Genomic DNA, 21,514 nt, shown 5'->3' with positions numbered 1-21,514 from the left:
TGCGATCTGGCAGTCGCGTCTTTTAGGCGCGGCAGAGCAGTGTGCGTTTTGCAGCAGGCATTTGGCGCGCTTGTTAGCGGTCGAGCCAAGCCGTTTGTACTTGCCTGCGCCGTTCTTGCCGCTTTCGCCTTTCCCTTTTGAGTTTTGGTCCTCAGGTCACCAGAGTGACTGTCCGAGGGTTCATCTAATTGTAGTGGTAAGGCCACTAGCAGGCTAGGGTCTAAACTGGCAGGCGCTATATAGCTGTCCTGATGCCGATCCGCCATTTTATTTTTTTTATTTTTTTGGCGGGAAAAGACCCTTCTGAGGAGAATAGGCAGAAAATTAAGACAGTAAATAGAATTGAGTAGTAGATTAGTTAGGTTAAGTTTAGGTTTGTTAAAATAAGAATATTTTTAGGTCTAATAAGTAAGGTTAAGGTTTCTCTATTATTTCTGTAGCAGAGAGCTGCTAGAAGGCTGCTCTCCCGTTCAAGGCAGGAAATAGAACTGATCACAAGGGGGCGTTTACCCTCAGAGGTCAGAAAAATTTAAATATTTGGTTCCTGCCTCCCGAGATAAGAGGAAAAGGAAACACCCATAATGAAGATGCCCTTCTCCCTCTGAGCGAGAATGGATTGGTTTCCCCATAAACTGCAAAATTCTCATCTAAAATGGCATTGGCGGCCACGGGTTGTCCGGTGCCCATCCGTGACATGTAGTTTGCCTCTAAGCCTGCAGGTCTTTGCATACTGCAATTTGCTTCAAGGTTTACAAGGTCTAGCTCCATCATCTTTTTTTTACTCTGTAAAGTATACTAACCTTAAAGGAAATGTCACACAATAAGGCCAAAGGATGGGAGTCAGACAATGGTAGAGATGCCAGCCTCCAGGTGGGGCCTGGGCAGCTCCCAGAATTACAGCTCATCTCCAGACTACAGAGATCAGTCCCCCGGGGAGAAAATGGATGCTCTGGAGGGTGGAGTCTTCGGTGCTGTAGCCCGCTGAGGTCCTTGTCTTTTGCAGGCTCCACCTCCAAATCTCCGGGAATTGCCCAACTTTGAGCTGGCAACCCTACTCCCCACCCTCCACCAGTGGCCAGGGGGGACCTGGCAACCCGTAGAAGGGGAGGGGGAGAGTTCATCAATTTCCCCATTGGGTGTCTCATGGCACATCATTTTGAAACATCCCCTAAGCCTCAAGAAGGAGGATCCACAATGGGAAACAGAGGCTAGAAGAGCTGCCATTTTTGCTTTGGGATCTCAGCCACAGCTGGGAAATTCTTACTATACCGTAACCCACATATGAAGCTGCCTTCTACTGAATCAAAGCCTTGGTCCATCGAAGTCAGTATTGTCTACTCAGACCGGTAGTAGCTCTCCAGGGTCTCAGGCAGAGGTCTTTCACATCACTTACTTGCCTAGTTCCTTTAACTGGAGATGCTGGGGATTGAACCTGGGACCTTCCGCATGCAGAGCAGAGGCTCTGCCACTGAGCCACAGCCCCTCCCCTATAATAAGCAACAATAAACCCATAACAAGCAACAAATAAAATAGATTTTGTTGCAGCTTACCATTCACTACTCCAGTTTGAAATAAAATCACTTCTGCGAAATGTGCTACATACATGTTTCCCAGCTTTTGGGTCCTGACTCAAAACGGATCACTAAGCTTCCGAAAGCAGTCCTGGGTTTTGCAATTTCATTTATTTGTGTGTGTGTATGTGTGTATTTTTAAATGGTTTATTGTACCAAGGAGCCCCGTGGCACAGAGTGTTAAGCTGCAGTACTGCAGTCAAAACTCTGCTCACGACCTGAGTTCGATCCCGACGGAAGTCGGTTTCAGGTAGCTGGCTCAAGGTTGACTCAGCCTTCCATCCTTCCGAGGTTGGCCAAATGAGTACCCAGCTTGCTGGGGGTAAAGGGAAGATGACTGGGGAAGGCACTGGCAAAACACCCCGCAAACGAAGTCTGCCTAGAAAACGTCGGGATGTGACGTCTCCCCATGGGTCAGGAATGACCTGGTGCTTGCACAGGGGACCTTTACCTTTTTATTGAACCAACTAAATTTGGACGTGGGTCACCATACTGAAAAGGTTGGTACATATATTTCTGTTGTAGACAGTAAAAACACATGAATAAGCTGAGAAAATATGTGCAGTATGCTCTTTTCAGAATGCATCATGTTCTGATGGCCAGTTTTAGCATCTTTGACTTTTCACAAACTTGTTTGTGTAAAAAGAGCTTTCCATAAGAACCAGACATCACTTATTTTCGTATACTTGCCAAATCTTGAGGCATAGTCTGGCCTTGGAACCAGAATGACTTTCTTGTAAACTCTGCAGAGGGGTCTGAGGTCTGCATCGAAAGGTCGTTTAGTGGTCCCTACTATCAGGATTCTGTCCTCATTTTTCAGAGTTTTCAGAATTTTGGCAAGTTGCTTTTTCAGACGTTTAGGTTCCATCTTCGAGATCAAATAAAAAAGAGAGAAATGTTATTGGAAACAGGGTCAGGTAAGTGTTGTGAAACCTTTCTTCTGTGTTCTGCATACATCTATATATCTAATTCTTACATCCCCCCCACCCGCCTGTGGATACTTATATCTGCAGATAGGGGAGACGTTTCCCCACAACAGGCTTTTCTGCAGACTTGGGAGACCCCCGAGTTTGTAGAAAAATCCAAAAAGTGTTGTTGTTTTTTTAAATGAGGGGTTTAAATTCTCCCCAAAATAAACAAAAACAAAAACAAACGTTCTCTGTGCAAACTTGTGGTTCTGGCAGCTCTGAGCTGCATCTCTTCCTCCCTTCCTAGCCATGCTCATGTAAGCTTCAGAGATAAACTAGGCTAGGGTCCCCAACCTTTTTGAGCCTGTGGGCACATTTGTAGTTCTGACATAGCGTAGTTGGGGTAGCCACAAAAGGGCTGCCACAGGAAGCTGAGCTGGCCATAAAATGGCTGCCACAGCTTAGCTTCAGCCATGCAGTGAAGATTCTATTCACAGAAAGTTCATGTAGCGTCAAGAGCATGGCGCACAGTAGACCAATGGACCACAGAATCATGCACCCTCCATCCCACTGTAGTAGCCTACAGCCTTGGAGCTGTTCCTATTCAACCTTTGATCATTTGGCCAGCAACCAAGTGCAATGCAACAGCAGCTGCTGATTTTTTTTTAATAATTAAAGCACCAGATGCCCATTTATTCAATGAATGGGCATATTTTTAAATGACAATTTGTGAAGCTGAAAAGCAACTTCCAGGGGTAGAGGGAAAGAGGATTTATTCCCAATTGACTGGTACCCAGTCATCACTAGTTCCCAGTGACCAGTACATGCAGCAACTCCTACTCCTGACCAGAGGAGAGGGCTTCTTGTTCAATCCCATCGACAAAAGGACCACCCTGAAAATGCCGTCCATCTAGACGCAACCTAGGTCTCCTTAGAAACAGAGAAATTCTGCATTTTTGAATAGCGAAGAACAGAATCCCCCTTCCCAAGGCATTTTTGGCATCATTGGTTTCAGTGGCAGAGATGTGATCTATGCTTAATTATCCCACTGAATCAACAGGACATAATAATGCTTAATTTGAGCTGGATTGTGCCTTAGGAATCTTCTGGGGTTGGGGGGGGAATGCAGTCTTTACTTAAATGCAGAATTCGCTAGCATTTTGAGTTTAACCCTTTGTTTTCGGTAGAAGATAAGAGATAACAACATATCTAAGGGCAAGCCTGTCCTTGCACCCATTCCTGTGGCTGGAAGTCCACACACACTTTGCAAATGAAACATGAAGCATTTGTTTGACCTATGTATTGGCATCAAGTGTGGCATATTGTTTATGCCAATGTCAGCCAGCAGAGGGCATCAGTCACCTCAGAGCTAGGTTCAACATCTATGAGAAGGACAGTGTTCATTTCTGCAGATACTGTATCTGGGGCCAGCCCAAAATTCACCTGTTTCAAGAAATATTTAAAAAAATTTTTTAAAAGAAATATCCTCTGATATTTTACTCTGGAAACTGATGATGAATGTAATTAAAATATTAACCCCAGAAGACAAGATGTAAAATTTGGAATTGGACACATTCACTATCATTCTGACTGATAATCACGTCTTATAATCAGACCTCCATCAGTTTATGTGCAACTTTAAAAAACTTAAATTCATACTTCAGAATCTGGTTTTAGAGTTTCCCACAAAATCCCTATTGGTTGCATTTCGAAAAGGGTTATCTGTGAAACAGGCCTCTGTCTTCCCAGTTGCCTTTTAAATTGATATGGCTGTATATATGTCAGATTAAACATGAGGCATACTTCTTTTTCAGTCTTTGGCACCCTCTTGTAGAATGTCTTCTCTGTGTCTCCAATCCAGATGACTGAAGGCTGTAGTTGTCTGGCCACCTAGGAGGTAAAAATGGAAATCAGTTTGCACTGAGCATAGTTATTAGATGCCTGTTGTATGGTTGCCAGGCAGCAGGAGGTTTTGGGGTGGAGACTTTGGGTGGGCCTGTGATGGTACGTGCATCATTCCATCACTTCTGGTGAAACCATAGAGTTTCCAGTGACTCCTAAAGCTACCCTATGTCACTTGTAGGTTTTCCTGAAAGTGACATAGCAGCGTAGTCAAAGGTAATGTAAAAAAATTTTTTTTTCTCACTGCAGCTCAGAGCAGCGAGGGGCAACTACGACCGCCAGGGGGAGGCCTGAGAGCCCTAGAACGATACTGACTGTCCTTGCAGGAGTGCTGGAGGTATATGAAGTGCTTCAAGCATTCTGAAGTGCTATGTGTGTGTGTAAAGTGCTGTCAAGTCGCAGCCGACTTATGGCGACCCCTTTTGGGGTTTTCATGGCAAGAGACTAACAGAGGTGGTTTGCCAGTGCCTTCCTCTGCACAGCAACCCTGGTATTCCTTGGTGGTCTCCCATCCAAATACTAACCAGGGCTGACCCTGCTTAGCTTCTGAGATCTGACGAGATCAGGCTATCAAGGGCCATCCAGGTCAGGGCCTGAAGTACTATACAAATGCAAAATACTAGTGTTAGCCGATGCATGTCTCAAGACTCGGTACGTTGCCAGTATATTCCATATTGTTTAAAAGAATCAACAGATTTGTCGCTAGCTGCGCTGGGGATGGGTACTGCGCTGAGAACCTGTTCACACATGATATCTGTGCTGAAAGTGGAGAGATAATCACAATAATTAACCTTCAGCATAAATATCGTGTGTGAACAAGTCCTCAGGGTGCAGTATGCAGAGCCAGCGCAGCTGACGACAAATGCGATAATTTTCCATGGGCTTGGAACATAACCCGCCACGTGCCGAGCCTCAACGGATGCCTTTTCGAGCTGCTGCTTTGAATATACAGCGGTTCTCGTTTGCAATGTGATCAAGGCCAACCCATTCAGGGTTCTTTACAAATGACTGCTGTGGATCAAATGGCCAGCTTTCCCACCAGGTGGTGATTGATCTTTTGCAAGTTGGAGGGTGGGCAGAAAAAGGCTCTTCCGATGAAATATTTCCTTATCAATTTCACCATGTGAGGTATGGGGAACCCAAGCATCGGGGAGGGGGGGGGGAGAATGGGCTGCCTGAAGTGATAGAAATTCTGTAAAAATGTCTGCTAAAAGTAAAAATTGCCTAATGGTTATTGGCTTCACAGCTGAACTTGTTTGCTCAGTAAAAGACAAAAGGTAAATTGCAAAGCTAAATGTGTCAGTTGTCACTCGTCTATCTACTCTGATGTCCTCCCCCCTCCCCGGGTTTTACGGCAGAAGCAGCTGCTGCAGGAAAGAGCAAAATATATTGGTTCTATGCAAAATAATTATTGATCCTGTGTGATTTCCAGGCGTATCTGACCTCACAGAGGAAAACCTCAAACAAAACCTGTTGGGGAAGCACTTCAGTCATAAGCTGAAATATATCAGCATCCCTAAGATGATGGGTTGTAAGTGAATAACACCCCCACTTGAAAGCCTTTGCTTGAGAGGGGGTGTTTTTTCAGAGTAGTCACTAGGCACTTTGGGAGGGGGGGCGAGGATGCAAAGGTGACATGAGAACAGCTGATGGGAAAAAATTGTTAAACACACTGCCAGCATCAAGATTTCATTTCCAAGAATGGTACTGTCACCAAATGGAGACGAAGCCGAGGGAAATGCACGTTTTTAGCCAGCGCAAAATGAATTACCCCAGGGACTCCACCAATTTGACTAAAATAATGCGTTTTAGAAACTGAAGATCATTGAGAGTCCTCTGTCCCCCCACCCCTCAAAACAATGTTTGCACTTTTTCTGCAGTCCTGCTGAGGGGCACAGAAGTATACATGCTCCTCTCTACAACAAACATCCACGGTGCTGTTAAACAGACAGGTACAGATTCTAGAATGAGTGACTTTCGTCCAGAGCTTTACCCTTTCAGTTTTTCACTTCAGAGCGATCATCTCCTTTGTCTTAAAAGAGCTACTGAAGTTCATGGAGCCAGAAACAAAACAGGGAGGGCTTCCACTGTGTATTAGTGGTCAAACAATTCACTGATATGAACAACCTCTACTTGCCAGTTGACTGGGATTAGCTGTGAATGAACACATTTTCCTGTACACAGCACACTAGTTAGTACTCTAGAGTAGCAAGCTGTGCTGATCTGATCAATATTCTACAATCTTGCTACTTCTTTTTTTTTTAAAGCGAAACACCCATAATCCATTGGAATCTAATTGAAATTGTTGGCAGATATGTAGCAGACTGTACATTCCAATGAAAGTACTTCATTTGAATTATCCATGGGTAGTTGGAGTCGAAGGATAATTAAATGGACTATGCAATTAATTTATAATTGAAATTTTATTAGCGGCGCCGCACTCTTCATTTTGTCGAAGTTGCCAGCAGAGGGCTCCTTAACCTTTCTAATATTGCCAAGTGGAGCTAATGCCGGCGCCTTGTGAGAGCAGAGGCCGCTCGCTCCGGCCCTCGTTTTTAGGAAAGTGTTGCGTAAGTCCGGCTCTGTTGTGTCCTTTTACATCTGGAATTAAAGGTACGTCCCCTACCCAGGCACGCTTCTGAATTAAAGCACTATGACCACATACAAAGCGGTACGAGGTTTCTACAAGTGAGCGACGTATAGCTGAAAATCCCGGTGTTGTCCTTTTGTTTTTTACTTGCCGTTAGCTCGAGGATGCACAGCAAAGCATCCACCTCTCGTAGTTGCAGAATTTTTGTTTTGTATTCTGTTTTTAACCTGAGAAATATTTAAGACCCTTTTAAACTTGCTCCACGTTTCATGTTGTTTTAAGCTCTAGCTGTGTTTCTGAATATTAGGTTTACATGGTCTAAAAAAAAAAATCTCACACCAATGTTTTATTTTTTTTTTTTATCATGTTTTTTATATTGTCAACCACTTCAGGCAGGTTCCCCGGAGAGGCGACATACAATTTTTTCCAAATAAACAAAGAAGTTGTAATTTTAATAAATCATTTAATGGAGGGCAGATAATTCAACATCTGTGAGCTTAACAAAGCGAGCCTTCTAGCGTGCAGTCATCTCTGTCTCTATTCCCTAGCTGTAAAATGTATCATTTTTTTAAGTTCTCAATTTGTTTCCAAGATAATCCATACTTCAGCTGCAGGATGTGGTTTGGCTTCCATACTCAAGTTATCAGCACTGAATGTGACTTAAGACCTTTGACCACGTGCCCTGAATTTGCAGCTGGGCCGGGGTCAACATACCCAAGGTGGGGCAGCTGCTGGAGACCAGGGTTTCTGGCAGGGCCCGCTGCTGCCCATGCCCCCCCCCACGCACTCACTTGCCAGTGCTTCACCACCCATGCTCCCTGCTGCACGCACTGCCCACTGCCACTGAGGAAAGGGCTGCAGGCTGTTGTGAGAATGGGCGGTGTGTGTGTGTGGGAGGCTGGTGAGCAGAGAAGGGAAGGACTCACAAGCAGGTGGGCGGCATGAAGGTGGGTAGGGGGGCACAAACTAGGGACCTGGTAGTAGGTGGAGGATGGAGGGGACCCTAGGAACTTTCTGCCCAGGGCCCCCAAAACCTGGATCCGGCCCTGATTTGCAGTGTTGATTACTACACTCCAGAGTTGTTCAAAGCCACCATCCGAATTAAGATACCGCAACAATCCTGTTTGTCTCTGACAGGCACAAGCACAACTGGTCGGTATGCCAGAGTCTGAATTGGGTGTGGTCTAGAATCCCAGTTGTGGTCGTGAAATACTCTCCACTGGTCCCCGATTTGAGCATTTGGGTAGCATAGCAAACTGGAGCTTCGCCACAGGCTTCCCAAAACTACAAAGCTTTTGACCAAGGGTTCCACATGAGGGACTGATTGAAGGGAGAGGCAGAAGGGGGTTGGACTAGATGACCCTGGTGGTCCCTTCCAATTCTATGATTCTATGATTGATTCTAAGGAACTATGCAGGCACAACAACAATCTGCCGTTGTGGCCACTGCAGAGAACCAGGATGTGCCCACCCCGATTCACCTTTAGCCACCTCCCCCTTTGTACCAACATGAGAATAACGATAATGAGCTGCTTTACCGAAGCCACTGGACAAACTGTGACAATAATGAAAATGAGAATAACGGGAAAAAATAATAAATATGGCCTACTTGGTAAAGAGCTGTGGTAAAGACTGCTTAGATAATATATACAAAATGCTTTCAAAATCAAAAAGGGCAATGCAAATGTTAGCTATTACACAGCCACACTGAAGTGAAATGTTGTCACCCCCACATCCCTACAGGGCTCATGTAAATCAGTGGATTTCCTCCTCAACATACAAGTAGGATAAAAACCCCTCTTGATTTAATTAAATAATTCATTGCTTTTATTCATTTACACCCTGCCATTCTCCCTTTCTCTCAGTGGAGACCCAAAGTGGCTTACCTCATTTTCCTTTCCTCCAATTTATCCTCACAACAATCCTACGAGGTAGGCTGGCCTGAGAGAATGTGACTGGTCCATAGTCACCCAGTGAGCTTCCATGGCACGAGAGAGATTCTTCCAGATACTAGTCCAACCCTCTTAAGAGAAGAGCTGGCACTGGCAAATTCACTCATGCCCCCCCAAAACATGGAAATTGTAATTGAAGGCACAAGGCTCCCTTCTGCGCTCTATAAGTAATCAACGCTTCCAACAGACTCACACATAGTGATTACTGCTTACTCTCCAGCACTTACAGTTTCCACTGGTCTTTAAGCACTTTACCTTTTCCTTTGCACTTAGAGGGTGCCACTCAAACTGGGGTCCATGGTATGTCAATCTTTTATAAAGTACATGCTTTTAAATTAAAAAAAAGTTCTTAGACCTATTATTATCTCAACTCTGGAGATCATGGATTACTGTAATAATTGTACCACAATAAATCAATAAATTGTACCAGCCGGTTGGATTGAGCCAGCTTTTCCACTCAATCTTGCTTAACTCCTCTCCTTACTATAGCCCGTCCCACATGCCTTTTGTCCTGGCAGGTCCCATGATTCCCAGCATAACCTTGGGTGTGTAAAATGTCAGTAAGCTGTAGCCGACTCATAGTGACCGCATAGGGTGTTTGAGGCAACAGACAAATAGAGGTGGTTTGCCATTGCCTGCCTCTGCGTTGGATCGAACCCACAATCCTTGATAGATAGTAACCTCCCCCCACAAAAAGGTAGAGAACCGTCTCAGCCCTACCTTGAACACTATGTGGAGCATCATTTGCAGACCAGTCTTGCCAGGGTATTTACCAGCAATGTTAGCTGCAGATAAATTGAAGAGGTTGGCTCCTGTTTCTGTGCAGAGAGCATGAATAAGCATCTTCTTTCCCACTCCTACCGGTCCAGCCAGAAGCAAGGTTTTTACCAGAGGAGCTTTCTCGTGAACAGACTGAGAACCTATGGAGGTAAAATATAGATTTACTTGACCCCCATGAAGATCCGCTTAAAGGAGGCTTCCGTTCACTGATCCACACCAGTGGCTCCTGGCCCACCAGTCGCATTTCAGACTTCAGCAGCAGCCAGCCATCCCGCAGGTGGAGAAGGAGGCCCCTTCCTTTGGTCTGCCTGGCCCAGTATCACCTGGCCCCTTTCTGCCATGTATTGGGTTGCCAACCTCCAGGTGGTAATACATCCAAGAAACTCCCCACTTTCTATAATACAACCATAACACATGGATGAACTGTCTGCTCAAAATTACATGGAGTGTATACTCCTTACAGTTCATATAATATCTCTTGTACTCAGCAGCCTCTGGAAGATGGTTTTTCTCGAGATTATTCCATTTCGTATTTCTTCTTCAGTTCCATATTTCATCTCTCCTCTATAGTTATTTTCACAATTTAAATAAACACATTCCAGTCATGTGTACTGCCTCTTACATCGTTCCTCGGCGGGATACTGGTATGCGCTATTAGGCACCATCATTTTCATTGTTAATTTCCATTGTTATAATATAGATAGAGCTGGTATTTTTGCCTGTGTTGACTTCAGTTAACTGCATTATATAGAACACAGAGGTGTCTCCTTTTTTGTAACCTCCAGGTGGTGGCTGGAGATCTCCCGTAATTACAACTGATCTCCAGGCGACAGATCAGTTCCCCTGGAGAAAATGGCCACTTTGGAAGGTGGACTCTATGGCATTGAAGTCCCTCCCCTCTCCAAACCCCACCCTCCTCAGGCTCCTCCCCCAAAATCTCCAGGTATTTCCCAACCCAGAGCTGGCAATCCTAGTCATGTAGGCCACCTTTGAAGCAAACTGTTGAAAGGCAGGAAATGAATGTGAAAACGAATAAACGTGCTGGAGTTGGGAGAGACCTCTTAGCGGGGTTGGAGAAGCTTTGATGGTGGCTTGCCAGATGCTGACCACATGGGCGCACAGTTCACAGTGGATCAAAAGAGAGCTTCTGACTCCAGGCCAGCATGTCTCTCCTTCTCTCTTCCAAATGGTTTGGGAACCACACAGACGAGTACACGGACGTTCAGTCATTCCTCTACAAACCCCAGCAATAATGGGGCGTCTGCAGGAAATCAGTTGGTCAAAACACTTGATGCAGTTAATTGTATCTTTCAAATCAAAGGGACTTCCCACTGCTTGCTTTTGAGTGGATCACACCCTTACTGCTTGGAAGCTTCTGACCTCGATGGGGCATTTTTCGGGGAATGGTTTAGCCACAACCATGATAACTAACCTAGTTTTATTCACATGTGGCTGCGGATAGGTGGGTCATATTTTTTCAGAGCCTTTATGACGACGTGCATCCTCTGGCCCCCTGTAGCCCTGACCTGTCAAAGACTCCCTCCTGGCCGCCGGTCTTGGCAAATGAGGTTAAATCCCTTATAAACCAACTAAAACCGGGCAAAGCCCCTGGAATTGATGGTATCCCCCCTGAGCTGCTTAAGGAGAATATAGATTGGTGGGCCCCCTTTCTAGCAGCACTGTTTACATTAATAGACTCTACTGGAAGAGTCCCTAAAGATTGGGGGCTGGCATTAGTTATCCCATTCTATAAAAAAGGTAGTAGGAAGGACCCGTCCAACTATAGGCCTATTAGTCTCCTAAGCGTCATTAGCAAATTATATTCAAGACACTTGCTAGACAAATTAACTCTCTGGCTCACCCAAGAGGATATTTTGGCAACAGAACAGGCAGGCTTTAGGGAAGGGAGAGCTACAATAGAGCACTGCCTTGTCCTTCAACATCTTGCAGAGAAATACTCTAATAAGGGAAATTCCTCCTTATATGCGGCATTCATTGATTTCAGGGCAGCATTCAATTCAATCTCCAGACCTTTACTTTGGGACAAGCTTAAAGCCACAAACATAGACAAAAGGCTCTTGATGTTGCTGAGAGCCCTGCACGAACATATAGCACTGAGAGTCAGGTGTAATAGAGGAGGACATCTTACTGCCCCCATAAACACCTATAGAGGTGTTAGGCAGGGCTGTCTTCTCACCCCCCAGCTCTTTGCCTACTATATAAATAATCTAGTTAACACACTGAAAGCACCAGATTTGCATCCTCCTAAACTGGCGGACAGGCATATTCATATACTGCTCTACGCTGATGATGCGGTAATTTTTTCAAGAACCCCAGTTGGTCTCAGGAGGGCGCTTATGAGAGTGGCAACGTTTTGTGAGAAAGAACGCGTGATCACAACTATGATAAAACAAAAGTCATGGCCTTTGGTAGACGTCCTAAATATAGGAGGTGGGGCACTAATGGCCACAGGCTGGAACAGGTCACCCAATATAAATATCTCGGAACGATAATCCAGGCATCTGGATCCAAGTTGGCCCATAATACTCATGTAGCCAATTTGGGGAAAAGGTCAGCCCGTTTGATAATCAATTTCCTCCGGACCAAAGGGGCACATTACATTCCAGCAGCACTCAAACTTTATCAGGCGAAAACCCTAGCACAAATGCTATATGGAACACAACTCGACTCTTCACCCTCTAGTCTTACTCCCATTGAACGTGTGCAATCTAAGTACCTTAGAGCTGCCCTGCAATTGCCAAGATGTGTTCCAAATGCTCTGATACGTTTAGAAAGAGCCTTGGCTACTTACCGTGAAGGCTTCTTCTGCTCAGAGGGACGAAGGGCATCTTCATTATGGGTGTTTCCTTTTCCTCTTATCTCGGGAGGCAGGAACCAAATATTTAAATTTTTCTGACCTCTGAGGGTAAACGCCCCCTTGTGATCAGTTAAAGACTTTCCGAGCCTTATATATTTAAGATAGACTGAAGAAACATGTTAGTTATAATTCTATACAAGAAATAAGTTCCTAATAAACATTAACGATGAACCTTTAGGATAACTATAAGTCATGAACCAACAAACAGCGTTTAACTTGAATTGAATGTCAACTGGAAGTTAGATGTAACCATGATTACCTGTAATTTTATTTTATTTGTTTTATTTATATTTTACTGACGTCTGGGCGGGCAAGATGCCCTTCGTCCCTCTGAGCAGAAGAAGCCTTCACGGTAAGTAGCCAAGGCTCTTTCTCGCTCAGAGGGAGAAGGGCATCTTCATTATGGGACATACAAGAGCTGTCCCCCGCCCTTGGGAGGGTTAGACGTCCTGAAGTATACTTTGCAGTACGCGTCTGCCTAAGGCGGCATCTGCTGACAAGTATAGATCTAATTTGTAGTGTCTCACAAATGTGGACACCGAGGACCAAGTTGCAGCCTTACATATCTCTTCCATAAAGCACGGCAGTCGAAGGCTGCTGAAGTAGCCGCACTTCTTCCCAAGTGGGCAGTAACGCCCGCAGGAGCAGGTAGGTTACTTATTCTATAAGCCTGTGTTATGTATAAGGTGATGGTCCTACTAATGGATGCCTTGGACATATGCTTGCCCTTGTCAGGTGGTGAGATATGAACGAATAAGGAGTCAGAGTTCCTAATAATTTTAGTAAGATAAATGTAAACAGGTAGTGCCCTTCTTAGGTCTAGCTAGTGCCAGGCCTTCTCCTTAGGATTCTTGGGGTTAGTGCAGAAGATGTAAGCACTATGTCCTGCTCCCTGTGAAACTTGCAGCTACATTTTGTCCTATCTCAGTGATTGGTTCGAATGGTAGTTGTGTGAGTGCTGTCAAAGCTGTGTGCAGGCTCTAGTTGTGAACCTGTGTCTAACAGGAGGAGCTAAATAACTGACGCCCCTTAAAAAGGCTTTTATGTGATGGTGTTTGGTTAAGCGGTATCCAGATACCTTGGGTACTATGGTAGCTATAGATGCCAGTTGCCTTTGTAGAGTGCAGGTAGCTAGCCCTAAGCTCTGTCCCTCCTGATGGCTTCCTTGTTGTCAATATGGTAGTGACGGCCACCGGGCTATAACCTAGGGCTATAAGTCATCTCCTTTCAGTGCCCGTGCGGTCAGTTTGTACCACCCTGGATTGGGATGGCATATTGGGTCTTGTAGAGGGAGATCTTGTCTGTCTGGAAGTCTCCATTGGTTCTGTATGGACATCTGAATTATAAATGGGAACCACGGTCATCGCAGCCAATATGGAGCTATGAATCTGACTGATGCTTTTTGAAGTCGTACCTTTCTCAATACCCTTGGAGGGAGGGGGGGACCCGTACAGTAGGTCGTGTGGCCCTGGTGACATTAAGAGGTCCATTTGTTCCGCCCCCTGTTGACGGTACATGGAATAGTACCTTGGCAGCTGGTGGATGATGCTGGATGCAAACAGATGAATCTGTGGCGTGCCGAATCTCTGAGTAATAAGTTGAAAGACCTCTGGATGTAGAGACCATTCTGCCTCGCTGATGTCCTGTCTGCTGAGCCAGTCTGCTTGTATGTTGACTGTGCCCTGAATATGTTCTGCTGATTTTGATGAGAGGTTGGACTCGGCCCAAGGAAAAATGTAGTCGCTTCTGAGGATCGTCCTGATTTCTAGGGCACTGATGTGAAGATTCTGTTCTTGATAGTCCATGTTGCTTGAGCCATTGTCCCTTGAGTGTGGCTTCCCAACCTGATAGACACGCGTCCGTGAAGATTTGAATTGGTGTTGGACGGAGATACCAACTTCCTTTCGTCAAATTCTGAGACTGAAACCATCATACTAGTCTTGATCTGACTTCATCGGTCAGGATGAGATTTCTGTCACTTCTTCCTTGGTATGACTCTTTGGTACGGCCTTAAGAACCATTGAAGAGGTCTTGCTCGTAAGCGTGCCCCTTGAACTGCGGGAATGCATGCAGACATGTGACCCTTCAGTTTGGTCAGGGACATTAGAGAAGGCGACCGGGAATTAATCGCTTTCTTTGCTAGAGATGAAATGTTGTGGATTTTTGTCCACTGGAAGGTATAAGGAGTTTGTCAGTGTGTCTATGTCCATCCCCCATCTCTCTCAATCGTTGGGATGGAACTAAGTGGGTCTTTCTGAAGTTGATTATGACCAGTGTTCTGTTAACCTCTTTAGAACTCTCTCTGAATGATCTATGCTCTGCTAGTTTGAGCTTGCGCAAATCAGAATGTCGTCTGAGAAGGGTGCATTCTCACGCCCTCCTCGCGCAGAGATGTGACTGGTGTGTCCAGAACTTTGGTGAATACTCGAGGAGGGGCGATGATAACCCGAATCGTAAGGCCCTGAATTGGAAGAGGTGTCCCTTGTATGGGAACCGAAGGAAACAACAATGTGCCGGGTGTATTAGAATGTAAGAAAATGCTTTTCCCTGAGGACCTGTGTGACTGACTTTAGTGTCTCCATCCTGAAGCGCTTTAATGGGATAATCTGTTCAGAAACTTGAGGTCTAGGATGGCTTTCCATCCGCCGCCTTTGTTGGGAACAGTAAAGAATACTGAATAGACTCCCAATGTATGCTCTAATGGTGAGACTGGCTCCATCGCCTTGATGTCCAAGAGGCCTCTGAAGTTCTATGGATTTTTTTTTTTTTGGGGGGGGGAATGTTGGAGATATTACTAGTCGATGTGAAGGAGTGTAAGAAAAACTCTATCTGATAGCCTTGTGAGATAATGTTTGTGACCCAGAGGCCTGGTTGGGAGGTGACCACTGACGGTGTAATAGGCTGAGCCTGCCTTCCACTGACTGGTGGCTGGCGTCACTGTTTGGTTGGGCGGTCGGGTTTATCCCCTTTATTGCCCTGGAAGGTGGAGGATTTTGGAGATTTATTGAATCGTCCTCCTTTACTAAAGGAGCTGCGATTCTGGTTCCGGTGGTTTCTAGGTTGATCAGGTCTGTATCTTTGAAATATGTGGTATGCACGAAAGGACATAGAGGGAGTGATCCCTTGGATTCCTTGCGTAGAAACTTGTCTTTGGTCTCCACTGATATGGGGACCAAATTGTCTCCAAGCAAGGTCTTTCCCTGATACAGGAAGCCCATAATAACCAATTTTGATCTATATACTCCGCTTGCCAGGGGCGTACCCAGAGAGCCTTTCTGGCAGCTGAGGCTGTGGCTAGTGTTCTAGCTGCATATGACATGTTATCTAAGGAGGAATCAGCTAGAAAGAATACCACTCTCGAAAACATGGATGACATGGTATCTAAGGTAGAATCAGCTGGAAGGATACCACTCTCAAAAAAAAAAAAAAAAAAAAAACATGGATGCCCTTCTGGCATCTGATGCTGCGGCTAGTGTCCTAGCTGCATATGGCATGGCATCGAAGTTCGAATCAGTTAGAAAGAATACCACTCTCAAAAAACATGGGTACTCCTGTAAAGGCGTTTCTTTCTTCCTGTGGAAAAAGTTGATATAACTTCCTAGTCCAAATTATTGCCGCTCTGTATACTAGGGCAGATGTGATAGAAGCGCTTGATAGTGAGTGCCAAGGCCTCTGAGCATTTATGCCTGCTAACTCTGCCTTCCTATCTGTAGGGTCCCTAATCATGGCAAGGCCATGTAACAAGGTTGAAGGAGTGAAGGCAGTGACAGGTGATTCTACTGAAGGCACTTTTAGAATTTTAGAAGCACCGATAAACCAACTATAAAGGCTTCCTAGAGGCTGTGGAGCATTGTATGGGTGCCATTGGTTTCTCCCGCTCTGCTTTCAACAGAGTTAGAAATAATCAAGCGCTGGCACAAACCTATCTGGAGTCTTTTCTCCCACTCTGAGTCCTCTGAGAGATCAAGAGTAGCTAGGTTTTTATGCCAATGCAGAAGGAAATCTTCTGCGTTAAATACTATAGACAGTCTGGGTACCAATTGGCAATTTTGTAACCGTGAATTAGCTTTCAGCGCTGCTTAGGCTGGCCAGCACGTACTCTCTTGGTACTACTTGGACTGGTGATTGGCTCACCAGGATCTCAGGCAGAGGTCTTCCACATCACCTACTACCAGAATTGGCCCTCTGCATGCCAATCCGACGCTCTGCCACTGAGCCACAGTCGTTCCCCTGCTTTGGCTGATATTCTGCCCTTTTAGCAATCAGATTACTGTTTGTGGTGCTGGAGGGTGTGATCCCTACGATCCCTGTATGGATGGGGCAGGATAAGGAGGTTGTACTGCCCTTAAGCCATCTGAGAAGGCGTTTTTAATCAGGGCGGAGAGCTCTGCTCTTACAGGAGTAAAACAGGCTGCATCTATGAGGGGGGGGGGGGCGAAGTCACCTTACCGGCAGTCGATGTCTCCGTTGATGCTTCCCGTCCTTGAATAATAATAGGCGAGCCGCCTGAGGACGGAGCATTGCGAGGCAAAAAGGCGAGCCGCCAGCCTCCTTCATTTTCCCCGTTTGTGCAGTGTGGGAGAAGTGGCTATAGCCGCTGTGTTCTCCTGGCTGCTTCCCGCTGCTTCCCGTCCTTGAATAACAATAGGCGAGCCGCCTAAGGACGGAGCACGGCGGGCGAGGCAAAAAGGCGAGCCGCCAGCCTCCTTCATTTCCCCCGTTCATGCTGTGTGGGAGGAGCGGCTACCGCCGCTGTTTTCTCCCGGCCGCTTTCTGTTGCGATCTGGCAGTCGCGTCTTTCAGGCGCGGCAGAGCAGCGTGCGTTTTGCAGCAGGCATTTGGCGCGCTTGTTAGCGGTCGAGCCAAGCCGTTTGTACTTGCCTGCGCCGTTCTTGCCGCTTTTGCCTTTCCCTTTTGAGTTTTGGTCCTCAGGTCACCAGAGTGACTGTCCAAGGGTTCATCTAATTGTAGTGGTAAGGCCACTAGCAGGCTAGGGTCTAAATTGGCAGGCGCTATATAGCTGTCCTGATGCCGATCCGCCATTTTTTATTTTTATTTTTTGGCGGGAAAAGACCCTTCTGAGGAGAATAGGCAGAAAATTAAGACAGTAAATAGAATTGAGTAGTAGATTAGTTAGGTTAAGTTTAGGTTTGTTAAAATAAGAATATTTTTAGGTCTAATAAGTAAGGTTAAGGTTTCTCTATTATTTCTGTAGCAGAGAGCTGCTAGAAGGCTGCTCTCCCGTTCAAGGCAGGAAATAGAACTGGTCACAAGGGGGCGTTTACCCTCAGAGGTCAGAAAAATTTAAATATTTGGTTCCTGCCTCCCGAGATAAGAGGAAAAGGAAACACCCATAATGAAGATGCCCTTCTCCCTCTGAGCGAGAAACTGGCATGATGAAGGTGGAGGCAAGGATTGTCCTGTCCTCGATCTCTCTCTGGCTGAAAATTAACTTCAACCCTAATGGTCTTCTCCCACTGATCCTATGTGACTCCTTTAGATCCAGATGGGTGACAGCCATAGATGTCAAATTAAACAACTTGGGTTTTATACCCCTGCTTTACTTCAGTTAGGGTGGGAACAAACTAAGTTAATTATATCCCAAAGGATCGGAAGACATCGAGAGACAAACAGATCTAGCAAGGGCTCCTCTATTCACTGCACCCCTCCATACTAAATACATCCTAGCACCAGCAGCCTATTTCCACTATTTAGAGATAAATAATTATAGAAGGGCCTTTACCCTGGCCAGATGTGCAGCCTTACCATCTGCTGTGCTTGAGGGGAAATATAAGAAGACACCCTGGGAAGAGAGATTCTGCCCCTGCAAATCAGGGGACTTAGAAACTGTTGAGCATGCCCCCCTGAACTGCAATTTCTATACATTACCCCGTTCGAAGTTTATTGAGCCCCTCTTATCGAGATTGAGACCTGACAGGGCAGGTGAAAGGTTTGAGATGCTCCTACAAGGGGGTAATCCTTCAACCACTGTTCAGGTAGCGAAATTTTGTTTAGCAGCAATAAAAATTCGTCGCCTTAGAACAGCGCAATTGACAGATGTGTCCCAGCTGTAATTCCTTTTTTAAATGTTTTAAAAATGCTTTAAGACTCGGACTGTAATTCTTTGATTGAAAGAATCTATTAGTCCATGCTTTCCGTTTTATCATGTTTTGACTGGCTAAGTGCCGCAAATAAATTATCTATCTATCTATCTATCTATCTATCTATCTATCTATCTATCTATCTATCTATCTATCTATCTATCTATCTATCCTAGTTTTAATCTTTACTCAAGCAAGTTCTGGAGAACAGCATAAATAAATAAATAGATCTGGTAATCTGTAGATCAGCCCAGGTGGCAGGTAGGATGATTCTATTGTAAAGCTGAATACGTTTTGAAATATGGGTTTCACAACATGTTTCCCATGTCAAAATTACTCCTTGTGCTTATTTGTTTGATCTGTGTCACAGTTCAATTTGTAATTACATAAACTGAAGAAAAGTTAAATGAAGGTTCACAGTTTGCATGGAGAAAAAGAAATCCTGATTCTACATAATTACTCACAAGGCGTATGAAAGGCAGCTAAGAAATAACTGCATTCTGGTTCTTTCAAATAAGTTAACTCAGAGGTTCCTAGTTTTATACAGTTGCACAAGAGCAGAAAACCCAGCTCACATGTCAAAGTAGAAATAAAATGGTAACATAATCATGCAGCCTTAATCTATGTGTGTTTACTCAGAAGTAAGCCTATTAAACAAAACAAATTTGTTCTTATTTGTTCTTATGCTAAGTGAGCCCTGACCTGGATGGTCCAGGCTACTCAGATCTCGTCAGATCTCAGAAGCTAAGCAGGGTTGGCCCTGGTCAGTACTTGGAAGGGAGACCACCAAGGAGGTCCAGGGTTGCTACACAGGGGCAGGCAATGGCAAAACACCCATGTGCCTCTTCCTTTGGGGGTCACCATAATTTGCCTGCAACTTGACGGCACTTTCCACCACCTTGCAAAGCAGAGGAGCCTTGCTCTGAAGGAGGAAGCCTTCCTTGAGTATAAAAGGCTCTTCCCTTACTGGAAGGGAGTCATAGGATCCAACCCATAAAGATGTATTATTGAAGAAAGATGCATACTGCTGGGCTTGCTTGTGTCGTGGCTTTAAAAAAATTAATTTTTGCAGTATTATCCAGTACCACACTGAAAGTGGCTCCAAATCTCTCATTTTACAAGACCAAAATGGATGCAAACCATGTTATCAGCTTAATGGTAACTTTTATGAATGACATTTTAGTCAATGTAGGGTTAACAACTACATACCAAGCCACCGATTCAAGACCCTTCAACAACAAATAAACTTGTACCAGAAGAGTGTTTTGTTATAATTCCATCTGTCTTGTTAAATAATCTGTAAAAGTGTGAATCAACATGTCCAGCTTTGAATTCTTGACTGGCCCTGATTCTAATTCCTTCATTTGGTCTTGATCCTGCTTCAGAAAGCTATTTCACATGTGAGTTATGCCTGAGAATATGTTCTTCTTCTGACTGAATGGTTAGATGGATGAGCACCCAGTGTTTTACTATACATTTTACTTCTGGACCAGTCCTCACTTGGGACTAGATTGAAACCAGACCCTTCCCTACTATAAAGCGATTCTAGAAATGTTTTCTTCGGAAGTCTCCCAAACTAACCATAGTAATAAAATAAGAGCCCATTACCAAGGCTTTGCTGAGGCCAAGGATCTACACCTAAGAAGGCCAGTATAACATGTAAATGGTACTTTTAAGTAAACTGATGTGGTCAGTTCTTTTTAATAATTTCTGGAATTCAAAATGGTAAGGGCAATTAATAGCACTCTCTTTGATACAAGAAATGAGCTCTAATTCCATAAATGCTTCCATTGTTTAACAGCCAGACACGTTAGCTGGCTTGTAAAAAGGTAAATTGCAACCTTCCCCTAGCTTGATTAAATTTAATCACTGGAGCTTGTGTTATCTATTACCTTTCCCAAGTGAATTCCTTTATGTGATGCAGTTCCCAGACTGTTAGAATGCAAACAAAAATGGCAAAGAAACGGTATGTCAAACACAACAGCAGGCACGCTCCTCTTTTAAGTGCGCTATTAAAAGCGTACTGTCTCCATTCAGGAATGCCTAATTGAAAAAAGAATTCTGCAGAATGCTTTCAGCTAAAATCAATCAAGCACTGTCATTGCTAGTAAAAATATATGATGCTGTTAGAAAGCCAAGGATGGTATTGCGCCCCCTGGTTGTTTCCGATGTGATCTTACCTAAGGGTAGTATTCCATATAGTGTGATGAGCTGCCTGACATCTGTGAGAGAAGGCATTGGTTCTACGTCCACCTGTCGAAGTGTAGTGCCCAGATAGCTGTATTCGCCTGCAGGGAAGAGATGAAGGCTTAATAGGTGACATGGGAGATTACTGCCGAACGCAGTGCTCCAGAAGTTAGAAACTACCAGGGAATACAAATATGATGTCCTTTCAAGTCCTAATAGCTTTTCTCAGCTAGTAATACCATTACTGCCCCGTGGCACAGAGTGGTAAGCTGCAGTACTGCAGTCCAAGCTCTGCTAATGACCTGAGTTCGATTCCAACGGAAGTTGGTTTCAGGTAGCCGGCTCAAGGTTGACTCAGCCTTCCAGCCTTCCGAGGTCGGTAAAATGAGGACCCAGCTTGCTGGGGGTAAAGTGTAGACGACTGGGGAAGGCAATGGCAAACCACCCCGTAAACAAAGTCTGCCTAGTAAATGTCTGGATGTGACGTCACCCCAAGGGTCAGGAATGACCGGGTGCTTGCACAGGGGACCTTTACCTTTTAATACCATTTTAGAATTCATTCCCTGGCCACACCTGTAGAATTTCTTTCTGGAACCATCACCCAAGCTCAGAGTTGAGCTGAAAGATCAAGGCAAACCAAGGGTGC

At 44.9% G+C, this 21,514-nt stretch overlaps 1 protein-coding gene across 1 annotated transcript in view; it reads right to left on the bottom strand.

The window, feature by feature from the left end:
• The window catches only part of IQCA1 (IQ motif containing with AAA domain 1), a 140,142-nt gene that overhangs the window by 9,255 nt on the left and 109,373 nt on the right, over nt 1-21,514 (bottom strand). Inside the window, 4 exon segments of the mRNA XM_056856864.1 lie at nt 2,262-2,439; nt 4,283-4,369; nt 9,643-9,842; nt 20,862-20,969. Of these exon segments, the coding sequence (XP_056712842.1) occupies nt 2,262-2,439; nt 4,283-4,369; nt 9,643-9,842; nt 20,862-20,969 (573 nt within the window).

The sequence above is a fragment of the Euleptes europaea genome, chromosome 10 (assembly GCF_029931775.1).
Source record: "Euleptes europaea isolate rEulEur1 chromosome 10, rEulEur1.hap1, whole genome shotgun sequence".
Taxonomy (NCBI): domain Eukaryota; kingdom Metazoa; phylum Chordata; class Lepidosauria; order Squamata; family Sphaerodactylidae; genus Euleptes; species Euleptes europaea.
Note: the sequence above shows the minus strand (reverse complement) of the source record. Positions and strands in the feature narration are given on the sequence as shown.